Source organism: Diceros bicornis, chromosome 5, assembly GCF_020826845.1.
Source record: "Diceros bicornis minor isolate mBicDic1 chromosome 5, mDicBic1.mat.cur, whole genome shotgun sequence".
Taxonomy (NCBI): domain Eukaryota; kingdom Metazoa; phylum Chordata; class Mammalia; order Perissodactyla; family Rhinocerotidae; genus Diceros; species Diceros bicornis.
Window position 1 is genome coordinate 36,353,873 of NC_080744.1, and position 22,733 is coordinate 36,376,605.

Sequence of the window (22,733 nt, forward strand, 5' to 3'; positions counted from 1 at the left end):
AAAACTTGGAAATGATGGATAACTAAATATGGACATTAAACAAATACATAGTAAAGAATAGTATCATGGGACATTTCAAGAATAACTACATTTCTAAGATGTAGACTGGACCACATATGTAGAATTGTAGAAAGCAATTTTTCCTGAGTCAATTCTAAAAAACTCTATGGAAAATATCTGGAGATGTACTTAATATAAGCAAGGACAATAAGGCAGGTTAAGAGAGATTGTTCAAAGTACTTGGCACAGCTTGGCAGGGGACCCAGAAGGGAGACTGAGATGATCCAAAAAAGGAAGGAAACTTGAAATAAACAAAGATTGTCTTAGACCCAGAAGACAATAAGGGTGTGAAGCGTTTTAGGGCTTCTTGATAAAGAGGTCTAGAACTGAGGGTGGCATTCTCTAGTATAAAGGAAAGTCAGTGTCTTCTTAGGATTTTAAATCTTGTGAAGAATGAAAACATCTCCTTCTAGTGAACTAATGACTGGCCAGATGTCACTGGAACTGAAATTTTCAGCATCTAATAACATTTAAACACAGAATTTTTCAATATGGTGTATATTTTAGATTTTATTATACAAAGATATTAAAGACATTATCAGAAGATTCCAAAATGGACATATTTGTGGATGCTAATAAGATTAGCGTCATTAGGGGAAAAAGAACAGCAGTTATTTTTATCACTTGTCATGGCATTTATTCATATCACATCTTGTCTTTTCTAAATGTTTCCCTTTGGTTTTCCATGTCTCCCTAGCTAGACTGTAAGTTTCTGGAAAGCAGGCCTCCTCCAGCACCTAGAGTTTTCCTGAGGATCCTGACACCTACATGTGTTTGTATCCATCTGCTTCCCTCCAGCCCTTCACCAGTGCCCTAAATTTTCTCCTATATAGACCATTGCAAAAGCGTTTTTACTGTTCTCCAAAATCTTACAATTTATCTAGGAAGACATGGAAAACCAAAAGGAAACATTTAGATAACACAAGATGTTATACAAAACAGATAATAAAAATAACTGCTATCTTTTTCCTCCAATACTGACATTTCCTTTCTAGCTCTCCTCCTACCTCTATCGCCTAAATTTCTATATTCTGACTTTGAATTATAACTTTTAAACTATATATTATACACACACACATAGCCAACACAGGTAGAGGGCTAGAGGGGCCAATGTTGTATGTAAATGCAGGGTCTTCAGTTTTATTTTGTTTTGTTTTTAAGTTGAAATAGGGCAAATAGAACTTACAACAAAATGCAAAGTTTTAAGACTCCCTGAGTGGGTTGGGTAGAACTACCAGGTTTTACACATGTCTAATAGTGTGTGATCAAGTCCAATTAAAGTGTGATGTTGCAGAGTGGGAAGAGGAGGGAACATTCAGAAAGAGAGTTGGAAAAAAGAAAGAAGGTTTTTTCAGTACAAAGGTGAGAGAAAAGAGGGCAATGGGTTTGGCGAGGAAACAGGCAGCCCCCAAGGGGACAGTCCCCTGGCAGAGAGTCCCAGCACTGCAGGGAGCTAAGAGTATGTAGTAGGCTTAATCCACAGAGGAGCCAGATGAGGTGCTGAGTGGTCTAACTCAGAGACCAGAAAGAACAGGCAACAAGGAAATAGGAACAAAAATCTTTGTGGGGGGCCAGGAAAACGGCAGGAAATGGTGGTAGGAATATCTTACTTTTGTAAACTTGGAGGCTGGAGAAGCCTGAAGAACAATATATCCAGTCAAAGTTAGGAGGGGCCACCATTAGAAAGAGATTATTGACAGCAGAGCTTCTTAATTTTAATGTGCAGATGAATCACTTGTGGATCTTATTAAAAGGCAGATCATAACTCAGTACGTCTGGGGTGACGCCCAAGAGTCTGCATTTCTAACAGGCTCCAAGGTGAAGAAGCTAGGCTGCTTTGAGTAGCAAGGATTTACAATATTAAACATGAGCACTTAAACCATTTTTATAAAATAAATCAATGAATTAGTGCTTCCCAATATAAATATCTTCTGTGGGTTTATCAAAGATTTCAATAGTGAAATTATCCTCCCTTTTACCCTTAGTTGATGGCAATACAGACATATCTGAGACCAAAAGAGGGAATATAGTGCCCCAGTTCAAACCAATAATAACATATTTAAGACCATAACCATTGTTAGATGTCTATATTAATAACAAGATAACTACCCGTGTTGTTTACAGCAATGCACCTGCACTTTAAAGTACCCCATAGAACTTTGTGTGATGACAGAAATGTCCTATATCTGGACTGTCCAACATAGTAGCCACTAACCATCTGCGACTACTGAGGACTTGAAATGTGCCTAGCGCAACTGAGGAGTAAACTTTTGATCATATTTAATTTAATTAATTTAAATTTAAATAGCCACAGATGGCTAGTGGTTACCATGATCATGAAAGCTGCAATCACATGTTTTTTCCCTCCTGATGTTTTTTGCTTCCTTTTGTCTCTGGAATTAGCTACCAATTTACAAAAGGGACCCCAGAGGTTTTCAGATCACACCCTGAGAACTGATGGTATAAGGGAATTTATGTACCCGGGTCCCACAGAAGGCAGCTGATAACAGCCAAGGAGTTTAATCCTCCCTTTATCTAAAGTAGGTTCTCCTGCCAAGTCATCATCCACAGGAATAATGATTTGAAATAGAAAGAATATTCCACCAAGGAGCCCATTTTGAGAAGTTATATATAATATTAACAAACGGGTGCGCACACACACATACACACACACCGGCTTTCGAAGGAGAAAATTTGAGTTTGAGCTCTAGCCACATCCACACTAATGTGTGACCTCTGCTAAGTCACCCAATCTTTCTGGTCTTCAGTTCCCAATTCTCTCTGTAAATTGTAGTTGATAATAATACCTAGTGGGCAAGGGTGTTAGGAAGGTAAGTTTCTGAAGTTTTAAAGTCCTGTACAATGGCTAATTATTACTCACAAAAAAGAAGTCAAATGCCATATTTAAAACAAAATCCAAGGAACTGCTTAGACTCTGTTGTACTGAGTTTGTATTGCATGCACATGGCCTTGGAAATCTTATGTAACGGATATTTCAATCCTTCATATTTGTTGTAATGGGATATAACCTTCAAGGAATGAGCATGCCAAAGCCATTTGGGAGAATGATGCTAAGGGAGGAGTGCTTTATTTAGTAGTGTGGGGCCTGGTAAGCATCCTCCCTGCTAAGATTATACTGAAAATAAAGGAAATCGCAGACTGCTCATTTCCCTTGTACTGGTTGTAATCTTGTGGAAACTTCCTGTAAAAGGCAGTTATAGCATTAAAAGTAAACTGATTTCACACTCACCGGATACTACCAGACCAACAATTACAGTCCTCTGGGAGAAAAATAAAATAGCATACTTATCCTTTATACTTTGCATTAGTTTGGAAGAACATGGAAACCCTAGTGATGGAGAAACAGACTCATGCCAGAGGCAAGGAAACTATTTAGAAACATGGTTACCATTTAGTAATTCCCTGAGAGGCAGAGCTCATTAGCCAAGAGACTGGTTACACTAAAAAAAAAAAAAAAAAAAAAAAAAGAAAGCTCATTCATTAAACAAAGTACAGCATGAAAATAGAGTCCCCTTTGATCTAGGCACATATTAACTACAGTTTCAAAATACAAAATTGTAATAACATCTGCTAAGGGGTAATGATAAGAGTAAGTCTAGAAATGGAAATGTGTACATGTATTTTACATACTGTTAGAACCTCAAATGTTGGCATGGCTGTCTCCTCTTTGGGCTTTTCAAGTATATAGATATCTGCTGAGAGCATAATAGTACAAGGGATGGTGTATGTGAAATGCTGAACTGCAGTAGTTTTCCAGTTGCAATAGGAAGCCAGAGGGGCCTCCAAACTTCCATCACAGTGTCAGTCCATCCAGCTTCATTTTTATACATACACAAGGCCTTAGCAAACATTTCACTTAAAAGTGTTTAAAACCACTGTGACGAGAACACCAAAAAATGAAACGCAGCCTCTGCCTTCACGCCACTTAAAATTTAACTGGGAAAATAAACATAAACTCATAAAAAGTGGATTAGCAAAAAAAAAAAAAAAGAGAGAGAGAGAGAGAATTATCAATATAAGCATAAAACAATAAAGGCAAAAAGAATTTGAGAAGACAAATTCTGAGTTCCTAAGAAAGACAGTCACAACAGACTGAGTGGTCTGGAAAGAGGGAGAAAGCCTTGAATTGGAGCGCTACATGCCATCTGCCAGTGCCTCCACGAGGACAGGCCACCTTTGCTGTCCTGGTGAACCCTGATCTGACACCTACCTGGAACCCAGAACCCACTGGTACCATCTTAACTTTGACGATGTCCTATATTGGCTATTACTTGGCGGTTGTGCTGTTGGCCCAGGGATGCTTTCGATAATTAATCATTTACAACAGGTTGTTAAGTGGCTGTGGCTCATTCCTAAAGCTGAGGACAATAGTACTGAGAGCCACTTGCGAGCACCAGCTATGGTGACCAGCCTCCTTCTCACAGACCTACCTGAGGAAACGCAACCGAGCAAATACAAGTGTCTCCTGCCCTCCTGACCCCTGACATGGCCACGGAATCCTTCTCAACTACTGCTCATTGGTAGCTATACCAATTGAATGGAGTTGAAACTTAAAGTAAAACTGTGAACTATATGTACCTTCTCACATAGCTTTTCAAGTCTTATTGGATCCACCTTCCCTAGCTGAACCAGCCCTCTGGCCTTGACCAGTATCTACCTTAGCCTATGATATACCTTGGGCCACCCTTTTCCATGTTCTTCTGGAGCAGAGGTTTCAGTTAGGGATGTGTTTGGGGATGGGATGACACAAGCGGTTGCAAGGAAAGGAGGAGAAGGCTATGAAGGCCTAGAAGGACTCAGTACCTGGCATACTTCTGGAAAAGTAGGTTTGTCAGCACAATACAGATCTGCTGATCACAATCTCTGGACTGGGGCCTAGGAATCTGCATTAAAGGGGTACTTGCCGTGTACTTAAAAAAACCTTTTTATTATGGAAAATTTCAAATAGATACAATAGTAAAGAGAATGTGCTTATCACCAATCCACAACCAATCTTGTTTCATCTATATCCCTACCCACATCCCCCCACTCCTCACTCCACTGGATTATTTTGAAGAAAATATTTCAGTATGTATTTCTGAAAGATAAGGACTTTAAAAAACACAACTACAACACCAATACTTAAAAAAAATTCCTTATTATCATCAACATCTAATTAGTTTTTGTTTCCCCAATTATCTCAAATTTTAAAATATTTGTTCAAATCAGGATCCAAATAAGATCTCACACATTGCATTAGGCTGCTATGTCTCTTGTACCTCTTAAGGTCCAAACACTGGAATAGACCAGGGGAGGCCTCTTGTGTTTAGGGCAGTTGCTGATAGAAAGTCAGACTAGAAGCCCCCTGGGCTCTGATTCTCATCGTAGGACCATTTCTGATGTTTTCAGAGTAGAAGACTCAGTGCTCAGGCCAGACCAAGACAGTTTTTTACAAACTTGGTAAGATCTTCAACAACTGGATGAGATGAGAGAGCTACAGATGCACCTTAAGAAGGGCACACAGGTGTCCTGAGAACGGCATGGGGAATGGTTTGGTGACTGTGTCCGGGTCATGGGATTGGGAACAATCTAAAAAGCATTAATTCGGGGTATTGATCATATCTTGCCCCTTTAGGTAAGCAATGTGTGCGAAAGTGACCAGCACAGTGTCTTCCACATGACAGCCAAGGTGGTTTTCATCTTTTCTCCCAAAGCCTGTAACGGGTCATTTCCCTGATGCATGTGAATCTCAAACTGATGCAAATATTTTCAAAAGAAAAGGAGGCCTTTGCAAGTGACCCAACTTTCCTTGTCCTTACTTAATCATAATGACTCTAAGAATGACCATTTGTTAATGACTTACTGAGGGCTGGGCCATGTGTCTAGCACGAGTGGTACACGGGAGAAAACCACTAGTTATTTGTTGACTGAATGAACAAGGCTACTGAATGCTTTACATTTAAACCTTCAGAGCAACTGCCACCACCCTGTCGCGGCGTTTCTGACTATCTCCATTTTACAAAATCATCGTAAGAGCTAGGACTTATTGAGCTCTTAATCTGTTCTAAGTGCTTCATGTATATTATTACCTCATTAACCAGCACATCAGCTTTATGAATTAGGTACTATTATCCCCATTTTACAAAGGCACAGAGTTTAAGTAATTTGTCTAGAACACACAAATTATGACTGACGGGACTTGACTGAAATCTGAGCAGCCAGAGTGATTAGCAGTAGTAATGGAAGGAGAGCAGGCCAGTACCAACACTCCCAGTTATAGGTTCTTCACAGGAACAAGACCAAAAATGCAGGTTCAGAGGTAACAGAGGTAACCTCTGTCTATTGCAGATCCCCTCACCTCTTCCTGTCACCAACTTTGCCCCTTCTTCCCTTTGGGTATGGACAATGCTGCTGGCAAGACACGAAGCAAGAGTTAAATCAAGAAACCTCAGAAATCAACGGGATGGTTTTTGGGGCAGACTGACTGGTTTAGCTCCTTTATTTATTCATCAAACATTTATTAAGCACCTCCTTTGTGCAAAACACTGTTAACGTGCTAGTGTATGCGCTCCCGAGAACAATCCTGAAACTTCCAGGAGACGGACGGCAGAAGGGGAGTGCTGGCTTGTTTGAGAGGTTCTCGCACTTTCTTCTTCCTCAGGAAATGTTCTATCCCTCAAGGTGGCAGGAGCAGCAATCTTCATTCTCAGGACGCACAAACCTGAGAATGAAGAGAAAAGCATTGCGCACAGAGCTAGACTGATACCTAGGGAGATGCGTCAGAAACTTGGGATTCAGTCCCCCAGGCCCGATCATGTATAGGCTGGCTTTCTAGGTAGAGAAAAGATAATAGAATTTACAGAGCCAGGAGCTGAGTCCTCCGGTCGGGCAGACCCCAGACTCCGGCCCGCAACCCCAGCAGGTTTCTGTGCAAAAACCTTTTGAGATGAATGCATACGTTGTCCTCTAACAATGCAAACGTGACAGCTGCCTATTCAGTAATCGTTCCGCCTCCGTTTAGAGCAGTTCGTGCCACAGAGGCATCTTCTGCGCTATAGTTATGCAACCTCACTCGCAGCGGGAGTTATTTCCTGTGCTTCTGGCTGCGCCAGATTCATGTAACACGCCTACCCCGGGCTTCAATGGAAGTCGTTCTCCATTAACAACCACTCTAGCTTTCAGAGATGAATGCCCTGCACCGCATACCCCTGGTGCAGTAAGAATCCAAGGTATTAAAACTCTGTCTCTCTCTAACACACACACACACACATACACACCCCAACACGCACTCCCGCTGTGCCTGCAGCTGGGGGACTGCAGCAATGCAACCAGAGGGACAGCAGGCGGAGCTCTCTTTGTACAGTCCCTCCCTCTAACCCCCACCAACTAAAGATGAACTCATGCCAGTTCCATTCTTTGCTCTGCAAGGAAAACACACATACACACAGACACACGCGCGCGCGCGCGCGGCAGAACAGTGTAGCCTCCAATTTTCTCCTTGAGCACACTGTCATTCTAGCCTCTTCGTCCAAACAACCCGGATATTCTAAAACGAGTAACGGGGAGTAACGCGCCGCAACAATGCAAGCTCCCAAGCAGCTCCCCGTGCAGCTCACACCCCCGCCCCCTTTCGCAGCGTGCCAAGAGTTTGGAGCGCGCGCACGCACACCGAGCACGGTGCTGGCGTATCCCTCCGCCTCCCTCCTCCTCTCCCCGCTCGGTGGCTCGACAACGATTTGGGAAATGAAGGGAGGAGGGAACTACTTTCCTGAAACTTGCTATGCTGCACACGACTTCGAGTTGCAGTGATTCGCCCGGAGGCCGCAGCTTTTAGTTCTCCTACCCACGCGCCCTCACAGCGCGGGCACCCCGCTCAGCAACCCCACCCCGTGCCCGCTCTGGCCCCGGGGGAAGCCGGCGTCCGGGAGAAGTTGCCAGGGACTACTTCGCCGCCTTCTCCCGCGGGCGCCCCCGGTTCGGGCAGCGGCGGCGGCGGCGGAAGGAGCGGGCGGCGTGAGCGCTTCCGCCGCCCCCCTCGCGGCTCCCCTCTGGCGGGCGTGAGGAGCTGGCCCGCCGAGCTCCGTGCTGGTGGGCACGGCTGGAGGGGTCCTGCGGCCGCTCTGCCCGCTCTCCCGCCGCTTCTCGGCACCCTGCGCCGCGGGCGCGCCCGCTCTCCTCCGGCCCGGGTGGGGGCGGTCGGCTCGCCTGCCCCTGCCTCCCGCTCCCCGCCGCCCCCTCCTCCCTGCTCTGGACTCGTCCGGGCTGGAGCGTGTCTGGAGGAATCCGCCGCCGTGAGGCCCCTCGCCGGTTCGGCTCGTTCCTGAGGACCGCCCCGGTCGCCGCCGGGGGCTGAGCGGGCAGCCGGCGGCGAGGCGGGAGATGGTGGGGTGGGCTCCGGCAGGACCGCGCCGCCGCCGCCCGGAGCCTGGGCTCGGCACCCCCCCGCCGGCCCCCACCGAGCGGAGCTCTGCTTCCTCCTCGCCGCATCCCTGAGGGAAGCGCCGCCTCTGCTCCCGGGTTCTCCGCCCGCCCGCCCGCTCCTTCCTGGCCGGACCCCGCCGCGCTCCACCCCAGTGGCCGGAGGAGCCGCTCTCCAGTCAGCCTCGCAGCCCCCCGGCCTTTTTTGCTTTCCACCCACCCTCCTCGCCTCCTCGGATCCCTTGGCTGGGCGCTGAGGCGGGGGAAAAGGCTGGGGTCGCCACGGCGGAGGTTGTTGCCGCCACCCCCCTGCGGGGGTGGCCGGGGTTCCCGGCTGGGGGGGCACCGTTCCGGGTGAGGCATCCACCATGGTGAGGCCCCTGAGCCGCTGCCCCCGCGCCCCCCCGGCCGCCACTGCCTCCTGCCCCCCGGTGCTGCTGCTGCTCCTCCGTCTGCTGTTGCTCCTCCATCTCCAGATCGGATCACGGTGAGGGAAAGATGAGCGAGGAGACGGCGACTTCTGACAACGAGTAAGCGCCTCATTGATCCTGATTGCTAGCCCCCCGCCCCGCTTCTTTCCTCAGCACTCCCCCAGACCCCTGGAGACTTGGGTGCCGGAAAGCTTGCAGCCCTGGAGAGTTCGGTGCATCTTGTTGTGAAGATAACATTTCATTTCTTGAGCCATTTTATTTAATGGCAGCAAACCCACCCCCCACCCCCCGCGTTTAATTGCTTTCTTCTGGGGGAGGGCGTTGAGTGTTGGGGTGGCATGGCAATTGTCTGTCCAGGAGATGGAGCAGTGTGGATGGATGGAGGCGGGGTGGAAATTACCCCTTTGCCTGGAAGACCCCTGGCCTGTCCTTTTTCTCCTTAGCATACCAATCAACATATCCTGAATATCCGTCCTGCTTCCTTTATAGCTATTTCACTTGGAAACTAATGTGTGGGAGCACCTTCTGCAGCAAACTGCTCTTGAATCTTAATTCGATGAGTCAGTGACTCTTAAATACCGATTAAGCCTCCACCCCTTCCCCCCTTTTTTATACTTAGGACCTGTAAGATTCTTGTAAAAAATGGGGCTAGGGAAACATTTTTAGAATTTAATGGCATTGAAGACACCTGGAGTGTGGGAGATGGCGAACTATTATATTTTACCTTCGCGAATACTGGACGTGTCTCTATCAGGAGCATAGAAGAATTTTGAATGCTAATGTTTATCCTTCAGCTATATTGAAACACACCATTTACGTTGGTATAACAGTATTTACATTGCTGAACAAGTTGATGACTTCATTCATTAACTTCTAGAGCATCCCGGTTTAAGCTTTTGTTTATTTGGGCTGTCCTTATGTTTTTCAAACGAAATACTTTGCCTTTTAAATGTTTTGCTTTAACGTAACAGCTGCTTGGGGGAATAATGATGCGGTAACAGTTTTCTATTGAGATGGGATTTAATTCCGTGCAGAATATTAGCATCCTTTTTCTTGTAATTAAGTTCAAGTTTTGTTTATCTTGGTAGGGTTGGAAAGAGTTAAGTGAGTTAGGACTAGTCCTAGGATGCATTCCTTTAAATAAAGTGCATTCCTCAAGTCTGGCCGTTTAGAGAAAACTTGAAAATCCAAAGCCTAGGCCTATTTAACATAAAATAGCTTGAGAAATGCCAAGTAGCGTTTCTCTTGCCCGCCCCCCACGCCCCCCAACACACTCTTCTCATGAGCGGGTGTGGGAGAAGGTAGATTGCTGCAGTGTCAGTGCAGTCTAGAAGCAGAAGTGGCCGCCATGTTCTCTCTCTTTTTGTGAATCGCCCTCATTTGCATAGCACACTCTTCATTCATAAAAAAATAATTAAACATCCATCACCTTGGACATCTTGAAAGAATTTCCCAAGAAAAAAATTCGAAGCTTGACTCTGTCTTCATGTAGATTTTTGAGTTCAGGAAGTAAGGAGAATTCGAAGTTGTAGGTTAAATTCAAAAACATACGCACACACAAACAACTACCCCTGTTCTCAGAATGTTGACACAGTTATGTGGGAAATATCAGTTCGGGGAGGTGCTGGGATCACGTGATTGCCTCCATTCATAAAATACCTGGCTGTCCATTCACAGTGCAGTACACTGTCTCATTGCCTTCCGCAGATTAGACCTACTTTGAGAGAGATCAAGAAGTATCTCAGATAACGCTGAGTTAGGAGAAAAACTGCTAAAAATCCTGAACGGAATGACGATAGTTTTTCCTGGTATCTTTAAAGAAAGTAGCCTGGATCAAAATGTCAAGTTCTGTTGTAGAGATGGGAAAAGATTCGTTACCATATTTAAAGTAAAATATTGAATACCTCCTTTTTGGATGCAGCTAATAGAAAAGCAAATGAGGGAATGTGAATTGACAGGTGTAAAATATATTGTTTCTAAATGGGGTCTTTTTGTAGTACTTGGCATGGACAAATTGAGAGTGCAAGTTTTTGGTGTAGTGATATCAGTGGATGATACCGCTGTGATACTAAAAATTTGTAAATATTCCCAGTGGTTTGATTCCAAAGATGTTGGTATTTGAAACACCTAATGTCAATTTTTACTGGGAGGATTGCTTTTTTTAAAAAAATTTTAAATGTACTTAGTATGGGAAAACTTGGAAATGACCTCCCTCACCCAGACTTTTAGAATTCTGTTTTCACAAATTTATCCTGTTTTATTAATAAGTTATATCCCAGGGACTTGGTTATATTAGTTTTGATAGGACAAGAATAATATGTTTTAACATATGATATTTCACTATATGTTAACTCTTCATGGGGACAAACTCTTGGGGGGTTTACTTGAATTTTTTTATTTTAGAATGTGATGTGTTCATCTGGTAATCAGTTTTATTAGAGCCAACATTGTTTGTGCAGTAGCTAAACCACAAACTGAACTTGTTTGGAATGTAACTTTTATTCTGATAATTTATATATCTCATCTTTAATATGTAAAATAATGTTTTGAAATGGCAATTTATCATTTATAATCATATATTATGAAGAAACAAAAGAGATACATTATGGCAGATGCCCTTACAGCCTTAGCATAGTTTAAAACTGCCCTGAAATAGGGATTTTATTTGGACCTTTTGTATATTTTTTTTCCTTTTTGTTTTTAAAGCCACAATCAATAGGAATTTAATTACAGTAGACACTTCTTAACACTTGAATGTTTTTTCACCTGATTTCAGTCTTTAAAAAAAGTGAAAATCACCAATATCTTTGGAAACTGTTAACCTTTCTAGATAGCCATTATGGTAAAATCCAGTAAGGCCTTTAGAGGCTTCATTTTGAAATCCTCTAGTACATGCTCTATTATTTGGAATTAGAGTTCTGGGTAGAGATAGATAGCTCTCAGAGGCTGATTATGAGTATATATTTAATCAAGAATTAGCAAAGGATCTATTATGTGTAAGACTTTGTTTTATGCTTTGCCAAACTTGGGGAAGGGGTGGTAAAAGTCTGCTTTTCTTTTCCAGTCTTCGTTAGGAACTGGAACTACATTAAAAGTGCCATTTAAAAAAATAATTCCCTTCATACAAGAGTAATAGTTTGTTTCACATAATGTACAAAATGGTCTTTAAAGTGAATAAGTAATAATAATTTAGTATTGGCATTTCTACCACTCAGATAATAAGTCTTACCATTTGATATATAATTAAATGTTTCCTTTCCTATGAAGTTGATGAGGACTCATATTCCCATTTATTGGATTTTTACTACATGCCAAGCACTGTAATACTTTACACATATATTATATAATTTATGTATATACATGTATTCTCGACAGTGGAATTGCATACTGTCATACCTTAATATACTGTGAATATTTTCCTATGTCATTAAGTATTTCCTAGAACATAGTTTTTAATGGCTACATTATATTCAGTGTATAGTATGTTAGTTTTAATCAGTCTACTATTATTGGATATTTCTGTTATTTCTGAACAATGCTGCATTTGATCCTGAATTCTGTCTTCATCCAAATCTATTCCTTTTTTCTTGAGATAGTCTAGGATGGGAGTTAAAAAAGGTGCAAATTTTAAGTTTTTTACATTGTTTCTGCTAAATTGCCCTCTAGAAAAGAAAAAACTCAGTGTATGAGAGTACTTATGCTTTGAAATGTCTTGTCCAGTTCTCTTTGAAAAAATTTTTGCCAATTTTGAAGGTGGAAATGAGATCTTGTTCCTATTTTTTAAAATGTGCTGGATGGTAAGATGAAATCGATTTTTAAAAAAACTTGTTTTTGGGCAACCAGACTGTTTTTAAATACTGTATTATAAATAGAATTCAAGTGATCATACAAAAGGCATTTGCAGATAATTTATTTATCTCTTACCAACTTTTATGCAGTATAGTATAATATAAAGAACATTGGACTTGGACTTGGGAGATGTGTTTCTGTCTTAGCTATCACTAATTTATTCTGTGATTCTGGGCGAGTGACAGCAGCCATGGGTCTCAGTTTGCCCATTTGTAAGTCAAGGAATTTGAACTAAGTGTCAGTATGGGCCCTTCCTGTGCTAAATTACCCTAAACTAATACAGTGATAGACACATTGCAAATCACTAGACTTGTAACATACATATTTGTTAATTGGTTAATTTTATGATATTGTTGTTTTAATTTTATGATATTATTGTTTTTGACATATTTAAGCAAATGAAAGACTTCCAGTGGAGATCTGGTAGGATGATGACGTAAAAGTGTGAATTTTGAAGGACCAAGGTAAAAAATTTGGAAACAATTGGTACATTCACAACCTTTTAGACTTTCTTATTTTAGGCTTAATAGCCATGTGTCTTTGATAATATATGTATACATCACAGATGGGGAACTTTCTAGTGCTCTTTTTTTTTTTTTAAATAAATGTGGCCTGTGGATGAGTAAGTGAGCAAAAGGCTCTTGAGCTTAAACACCAACTTGGGTAGTTCTAAGAGGAATATACTAGCAAGATACCAGCCCTCATGCTTTCCTTACTTCCAAGAAGTATCAGAAGTAAGTCTTTTCATTTGATTATTCATACAAATCATATTAGTCTAACACTAAGGGAGAATTTTACATTTAATTGGTTTAAGAAGTTAATGCAGATAATGAATTTTTTCATTCTTAATATTTAGAATTAATTAGCTGTTTATGCAAGTTTTATGTCATAGCTGCATCTCATTTTAGAGTCCAGAACCATAGTCATTAACAAATCCCCAAAATGTTGTTTTCATGGCACTCAGAATGGTTTGAAATGAAAAAACAATTATTGATGTATTTCTGTGTAAACATAGTTCATTAGTTTTGTTGAAGCATAGTTCATTAGTAATGGATCTTAGACTGAGGTGTTAAATTGCTTTGGATGTAGAGTTCTTAGAATTTAGAGTGTTTTTACCAATCTCTAACTGAAACTTGTTTATGTTCATAGTTGAAGGAAATGCCAACAAACCATAGTAGCATTAGAGGTACTTGTGGCAGCAATTGTATTAGTTTCCTAGAGCTGCTGTAAGAAAGTATGTACCACAAACTGGATGGCTTAAAACAACAGAAATTTATTGTCTCACATTTCTGGAGGTTGGAAGTCCAAAATCAAGGTGTTGGCAGGGCCATGCTCCATCTGAAACCAGTAGGGGAGTCCTTTCTTGCCTCTTCCTAGCTTTTGTTGGTTAATGGCAGTCTTTGGCATTTCTTGGCTTGCAGCTGCCTAATTCCATTCCCTACCTTCATCATCACATGGTGTTCTCCCTGTGTATCTCTTGTGTTTTCACCTGGCCGTCTTCTTGTAAGGACACAAGTCATTGGATTAGGAGCCCACTCTACTCCAGTATGACCTCCTCTTAACTAATTACCCCTGCAACGACCCTATTTCTAAATAAGGTCATGTTCTCAGGTACTGGTAGTTAGTACCCAACATAATTTTTTGGAGGGATACAATTCAACCCATAACCCCGTAGAAATCAGATTTATTTATTTATTTTGGTGAGGAAGATTGGCCCTGAGCTAACATCTATTGCCAATCCTCCTCTTTTTGCTTGAGGAAGATTTTCACTGAGCTAACATCTGTGCCCATCTTCCTCTATTTTGTATGTGGGACGCCACCACAGCCTGGCTTGATGACGGGTGTGTAGGTCCATGCCTGGGATCCGAACCTCTGAACCCTGGGCCATTGAAGCGGAATGTGCAAACCTAACCACTATGCCACCAGGCTGGCCCCCAGATTTTTTTTTTTTTATAGTACAATTGCTGTTCAGTTATTACAGATATCTGGAAGTAGCACTTATAGTCATCACCAGTTTGAAATTATTATAGTTATTAAACCATTGCTAGAGCTTATATTTTAATATTTCAATAAAGCATGTATATTACTATAGCAAAACTAAAAATATTTTGATAATTATTTTATTATAATTGATTTTTTTTTGTAATCCTATGTATTTTGTTTTAAGCCTTTAATACTGTTCTGAGAAGGGGGCCATAGGCTTTGCTAGACTGCCCAAGAGGTCAGTGGCACATAAGATTAGAAGTCTCCTGCTGTGGACTGAGATCCAGAAGCCCAAACCCAGAGGTAGAGATATAAAATAGGAAGATTAAGAAACGTGAAGGATAAGATGAACAAGTCCAACATACAGCTAACAGTTCCAAAAGAAGAGATAATGGAGGAGAGGAAATATTCAGAGATAATGGCTGAGAATTTTCAAAACGTAGCAAATCAAACTCAATTCAGTGAAGTGAAAACAAAACAAAGCCTCACAGTCAAACCGGGTTTATCTCAAGGTTTCAAGAATGGATCAACATGAGAAAATCAATGTCGCTTATCACCTTGGAAGATTAAGCAGGAGAAACGATACAGTCTTAAATGCCAGAAATGCAATATTGTCATCCTTCTCTGCCCATAATATGGAAGTAAATGTTCATAACTTATAGATTTCTAAGATAAATGTTCATAAATATAGATTTATATTATTTTTCTGCTCCCTAGAATTTTAGACTTTTAATTTCTCTGATTTAAAATGAAAGTGCTGGATTTGATCAACTTTAGGATTTCTTTTAGTTCAAGAGTTTTAGAATCCTAAGTGATTTTCTTTGTACTTCTGAAATCTACATTTAATATATCATTCCTGTTACTCATAAGTGTGGTATTGACTGGTGGAAATTGCCTTGTATCTGAAATTTTTGAATTATTGTGGGAGGCATTTTCTTTCTACATTTAGAGTGCAAAGAATAAGCTTTAGTAAATTCAAGAGTAATTGGAAGTTAAATTTTAATCTAATCAGTTTTATATTTTTATTTCTAAGTTTTATCTGTATAACAGGGATTATATTAGATAAAGGCAGTTATGGCTTGGAGTGTAGAATGTCATTGTTTTCTTGGTCAAATTTAATGATACTATTGCATGTTATTAGACACATCTTGTTTGTCTATTCACTTGGTTAGAGGTTACTTTCACAAATACTCAGTATTTGTTAATGGCTTTATTAGTATCCTATAGTAGGATAATTAAAAATTTAGTTATTAGTTAGGAATTTAGTGAATTATGACTTTTCTGAGCCACTTTTCCAAAGTTATCGTAACTTTCGCCAGATCAGAATGTTTTCTTAACTTTGTCGTAAAGTCACCAAACTTTTTTTTACTGTTTTATTGTGAATTGCATTGATATTTTGAGATTGGAATTAGGGATCAATTATGGGTTTGCCCCCTTAATAATATGTAAAAGCGTTTCAGAATTTTAGTTGCTGAATTACATATATATGAATTTCGTAGTTTTTCAGGACAGCTCCATTTGTAACTTTTTCTTCAGGAATTTCAGTTTAGTGATATTTGAGTGTCTACTAGACACTTGACTTTTCCTTAGTTAGCCCTGGAGATACAAAGATACGTAAAACCTGATAACTGCTTTCACAATTCAACAAGGGAACTAGAAGCCTCTGAAATGTGATAAGCTGCTGTGCTCTGCTTATGAAGTTCTTCAGGGCTCAAGGAGAAAGTGATTCTACCTGGAGGTGGATGGCAGGGTGGGGAGTTGTGTGTGAGGGAAGGCTTCAGAAAAGAGGTGGCATTTTAGGAGTCATCCAGAGATGAGAACAATGGAAAGGAGAAGGGCGTTCCAAGAAGAGAGGGAAAAAACAAAACAAAAACAAGCATAGAGGAAGAAAAGGAAAGTTTGAAGAAAAGCAGTAGCTTTTTGGTTACACTTGTTTGGAGGAGTGGTGGGGGAGGATAAGAAGAGTGTTGGCGGCCAGATTGTGAGTAGTCTAGATTTGTGCTTAAGTATGTATCAGCAACCTTGGGGCAAAGTGTGGTGGCTAGGCCTGGAGCATGAGACCCACAGATGAATGTGACAGAAGCTCCTGGAAATCAGTTTTTCTTGAAAAGTTGAGGAAAATGTATTTAAATGGTCTAATAACATTAATTTTGAACCGAGTTCCCATTAATTTTTCAGATAAAGGACTAAGAGTTGAAAGAAAATTAGTTTTTCAAGCTACCCTTCCTCACTCTTCACCAAAACTCTTAGGTCAGTAAGGATGCTTAATGAAAAACACCAGCTTAAGTTTATCATATAGGCAGTGCGGAACCATTATTTTAAGTGAGGGAGGAATATCAAATTTGTGTAGAAAGCTGAATACTGGGACTCATTTGGATAGTAGATTGGAGGGAGAAGAAAATGAACTACAATTGATGAGAAAGCTCTAATAATCAAGGCAAAAAACAGCTGGAAGTAGTGCATTTGGAACTGTTGGGAATTAGTTTGTGAGGCAGTTCAGATGTCCAGTAAGTATGGGCTGGACCTTCACATTCAGTAAATCTGTACATGATTGGTTGTGAAGGAAGGCGTAGAGGAAGAGTGTGGAATGACTTCAACATTTTAAATTTGGGCTGCTGTGATGGTTTTAAATGAAGTAGGAAGGGGCCGAGAAGGTTTTTAACAGGAAAAGAACTCAATTTTGATCTTTTTAAGTTTGTAGGTGCCTGTCCTAGGTATCAAAGTAGAAAATGTCTCATAAGGTGTTTTAAGTCCGTATAGGTTTGGTGCCTAAAGAAGGTTAAGAGGGTAGGGTTAGAGGTGACATCTTCAGCATATATAATAGTTGAAGCCAGTGGAAAATTTCCCAAGGAGAATATTAAATATTATGGAAAGATGAATAGTGAGAAACAGTAGCCTTTTTAAGGCAGGGTAAGACAAGACACCAAAAGACAGAAAAGTCTTGAGAGATAGGACAGTTCAGAGAAAAAGTATTCAAGACAGAATAAGAAGTGATGAAGTAGAGACAGCAAAGAGTAAGATTATACTCCTTCAGGGGGAGTTAGGAGTTGAGATTATTTGTTGGACAAGGTGATGTCAGTAGTCGAAAGGAAGAGAAAAAAAGATTTAAGGAAAGGTGGGTAATTGGTAGAGCGAGGCCCAGGAAAGAGGAATCCGTCAAAACTGTGTTACGGCTTGTCAGACACTGGGCTAGATTTAATCCTTCTAACGACCCTGTGAGCTAAGTATTATCCATAGTTTACAGAGGAGATAACTGAGACTTAAGAGAGGTTTAGTAACTTGCCCACAGCCACACAAGGGAGTAAGTGGCAGAACGGAGATTTAAATTGCACTGTATCTCATATACTTAATGGCAAGACTAGGTTTTAAAGAAAAAAAATAAGCTTGAAGTGATAGGTAGACACACAGAATTGACAGCTGTTTTGGGGGACTGGAAGTTTTGATAAAGTTAAAAAGCATGTAGAGTGGAAGTGAGAAAAATGGAAAGAGAGATTTTGATCAGAGAACACAGACTCCAGTGATAACATATGAGGGAAGATTAAAGTAGAAACAGGTTGTTGGAGTAGAGGAGCCAGGATCTGCTAGGATATTAAAAAAAGGTCAACAGTATGGCTGTTCAGGTTGCTGGGTTGGTATCAGGCGTTGAGGTGGAGAGGAATCCTGAGCCAGCGCCAGTGTATTTGATGTGTGTGTGGGATGTGAACGACTTAGAGTGGGAGTATGAATGTTGACATCTGCCTCTGCAATTTAAAGAGACAGTAAGTATTTTGGAATTGGAGGTTGAAGAGGAGGAGGGTGTTGGGGCGGGGGGGTGGGGAGGAGAAGAAAGGGGAATGGTTTAGCTGGGAAGAGTTGAGAGTATTGGAAATGATAGGACCTCTAATTTCTATGATTAACTTAGTGTTCACAGTTAACATGATGCTGAGGTTACTGCTGACTGTGGCATTAAGACTTTGGCAAATCACACGGCCTGTCTCTGTGCTTGATTCCCCATGTGTAAAACCAGGATAATATGTCCCTACTTCAGAGGGATGTTAAGATAAATGTAACCTCCCCTCCCTCAATAACATTTTTTGATTAGAGATAGAGAATATTGAAAACTTTTATTTCTTGAGAAGAAAGGTAGTATGTTCATGAAATAATCAGTGCTCATTTTCATTTAGCCTGAAGTTAGGGTTTCTTTAAGCAGGTGAAATTATATTTCAGTTTAAATATTAAAAAGCAACTTCTCAGAAGAACTTAAAATCTAAAAATTCCAACAAGTAGAAAATAATATATATTGTGAACATTTTCGTTCATGTTCTGAGCAAAGACGGATTGAAGAGGTAGATAGATATAACATGTGTTGGATAAGACACTATAAGGCAAAGACCTGGCTCTAGCCAGTTTTTTGTTTGTTTGATGTTTAGTACAACTATTTATTTATAAAAGGAGTATATTCCTAGACCTTGTTAATTAAAGCAGTTTTAATACCTGAACACATGTTGGAAGTATAAGTCGATTTGATGTCTCTCTGTCATTTTCAAAGGAAAAAAACCATCTTTCTCAGGGTTGAATGCAGGAGCTTTCAAGTATTGTATGGAGGGCAAAAATCTACTTTCATGGGAAGGAAGGAGAGAGGAAGATTTTTTTCAACTTATTAAAGATTTAGACATTTAATTTTTTGCAACTGTTATCAAACTAGGATCCCTATTAATAGGTGAGATACTCTAGATCTGCTAGGTAGAAGTTGATTGCTCTTGATTTAGTCTGTTAACTTGACTTTGGACAGCTAACGATCTGTAAGCTTGTGCTTAGTTCATTTTATAGTCATCAACAACTAAAGCAAAAATTTGTTTATATTTTGATTTAGCCTGATGTTTAGCCTTAGCATTCTGAAACTGCATAATTTATTAATTCAAGAATAATGGCCTTAGATACATAATTATTGAAACTTGGTTTGGGAATGAGTTTGAAGTTAATCTGTGAATCAAGATCTTGAATGAACATAAATCAGGAACTTAAAAATATGATGAAAACTGTGTATACTTTTTCTCTTGAGTGTTATTTGATCCAAAAAGTCAAACTTAATAACTTAAAGTTAAGAACATTGACAAATAACTTTATCATCAAATAATAAAGTTAACAAATAACTTTACCAAGTATATCAAATTAAGATGTTCCTCAACTCTGTATTATGATCATTTTAAAAAGGAAGGGGAGAGACAGGAGATGAATGAGTGAGACAAGCTAGCCTCCAGACACCTTAGTTTTCCTTAGCAATTTTCCCTTGTCTTGATAGTTTGGGAGAGAGCAAACTTAGCTTCTGCGTGAGCCCAAAAGAAAAAAAATTTGTCTGGTGTTTTATAGACCTTATTGCTGTTGAGTCTGAACCTACACAATATGTACTAGGCCCTAGCATACATCAAATAAAAATAGTTTGACTTATAATTACTGGGTAACTTCTAGTTGTCCCATTTTTGCATTTACCCTGTCTCATAGATTTAGCTAGGTAGTAGGAAGAAAACAGTGAAACTGAGCTGAATCCTTTTAACTGACTGCTATGGTCTGAATGTTTGTCTCCCCCTCAAATTCATATGTTGAATCCTAACCCCCAAAGATGGTGGTATTAGGAGGTGGGGCCTTTCGCAGGTGTTTAAATTGTGAGGGTGGAGCCCTCTTGAATGGGGTTAGTGCCTTGAGGCTCTAGAGAGATCCCTAGCCCCTTCCACGTGTGAGGACACAGCGGAAAGGCTCTGGCTGTGAACCAGGAAGAAGGCCCTCACCCGACCCTGCTGGCACCATGATCTTGGACTTCCCAGCCTCCAGAACTGTAAGAAATAAATTTCTGTTGTGTATAAGCTACCCATCTGTGGTATTTTGTTAACACTGGCCTGAATGGACTAAGACACTGAGTTTTCTTTGTTTAGGGGGGAACAAGGAGCAATAATTACATCAAAGAAAGAAAAATCAATTAAAAACCCAACACAATTTTCATTTGCTTCTGGTTCCATACATATATATTTTTACTTGTTTTAATATTATACATACAAATACTTATTATTCACTTTTACCTGATCTACGTAAAATAAAAAATACTATGCTTTTACTTAGTGGTTTTTTTTTTTTTTTGGTGAGGGAGATTGGCCCTGAGCTAAAATCTGTTGCCAATCCTCATCTTTTTGCTTCAGAAGATTGTCGCTGAGGTAACATCTGTGCCAATCTTCCTCTATTTTGTATGTGGGATGCTGCCACAGCATGGCTTGATGAGCAGTATGTAGGTCCACGCCCGGGATCCCAACCCATGAATCCCGTGCCGCCGAAGTGGAGAGCACAAACTTAAACCACTATGCCACCAGGCTGCTCCCTACGTAGTTTTTTAGTAGTGATTATTGTAATGCCTGTAATATTTCATCAGGTTGTATTGTAAGTTTACATAGCTGTAATCTTAGTGAACACTTTGTATTTCCAGCTCTTTGCTATTGTAAATAACATTGTAATGGGCATCTTTTTTCGCATATAATTGTTTTCTTCTGTTCCATTAATTTCTTAGGATGAATTTACAGGGATGAGATAAACTGTGTCAAAGAGTATAAGTGTTTTTTTTTTTAATTCTTGACATGAATTACTGCTTCCAAAAATTCATTTTTTTCTAGTGTGGATTATTTATAAATGAAATTCATTCTCATATGTCTTAGATTACATTTTTGTTCTTTAGTACCTTGATTTTTTTTTATATAGTTCCCAGTACATAATTAAATGACAGCTAATATCTGAGTGTTTACCAGCATTGTCTTAAAATCATTTTATGGATTTAGTCTTCGTAACAACTGTTTTAAATGTTATTATATTACTACTCCCATTTACAAAATTGAGGAAACTGAGGCATATCAAAGTTAAATACCTTGGCAAAGATTATATGGACTCCAAAGCCTGTGCCCTAAAACAGTGGCTTTTAAACTTTTGACTGTGACAGTAAGAAATACGTCACACCTTTTTTTTTTTTTTTTTTTTTTTTTTGTGAGGAGATCAGCCCTGAGCTAACATCCGCCAATCCTCCTCTTTTTTTGCTGAGGAAGACGGCCCTGGGCTAACATCGGTGCCTATCTTCCTCCACTTTATATGGGACGCCGCCACAGCATGGCTTACCAAGCAGTACTTCGGTGCGCGCCCGGGATCCGAACCAGCGAACCCCGGGCCGCCGCAGCGGAGCGCGCGCGCTTAACCGCTTGCGCCACCGGGCCGGCCCCTATGTCACACCTTTTGACACAGTGTACATACATACATGCATTCATACACAGACATAACACAAACACACACAACCTTTCATAAAACAACTTAGACTTACTGTGATGACACAGGCTGACTTTTGTATTCTGTTCTGTTCTAGTCTATTAAATAACATAGTGCTGGTCAGGACTCTGGTGGTTAAAAATCCCCTGTTCTAAACTATAGTGAGTTATATGGGATGTTGTCCTCTAAGGATATGCCTCCTTATTGGTACTGAAGATTTACATTTATGTTGAGCTTATTATTTCATGAAAATAAGAGATAATACTGAAAGGTATAAGATCGTCAGGGGAGTGCATTTCAAGGTCGAGTTGTGAGAAATTACAGGAGAATTCAGATTTGAATTGCTGAAGCTATAGATGATGTGTTAGATCATTACTTCTCAGATTTCTTCACTAAAGTGCCCCAAACGATGAGGGAATGCCTCCCAAAACAACCTTTAAAAAGTATATAATTATTTTGAAATCTAGTAAACTATCTCCAAGATTCATGTGAATATTGCATTTTAATCACTAACATAATTGTATTTCCAAATGAAATTTAAATTATTTATATTAGGAAAAAATAGAAAGCTTTTAAACCACAAAATCTTTGCATGTTTATATCCTACGGCATCATGTGTCTCTAGGTCGGGTGGCACTTCCTTGGGAGGAAGTGTGCTCTGGTGCGAGGCAGCATTTGGAGTCCATCAGAGGCTTGCTTCTGAGTCAAGGGCGTGATTGT

The 22,733-nt window shown here is 40.3% G+C and overlaps 1 protein-coding gene across 1 annotated transcript in view; it reads left to right on the top strand.

Annotated features, from left to right (window-relative positions):
- The first annotated feature begins 7,934 nt into the window (after positions 1–7,934).
- Positions 7,935–22,733, top strand: part of SPRED1 (sprouty related EVH1 domain containing 1) — a 121,933-nt gene continuing 107,134 nt past the window's right edge. The window contains exon 1 of the mRNA XM_058541190.1: positions 7,935–9,008. Coding sequence (XP_058397173.1) covers positions 8,977–9,008 — 32 coding nt within the window. The 5' untranslated portion in view covers positions 7,935–8,976. The remainder of the gene's footprint in view (positions 9,009–22,733) is intronic.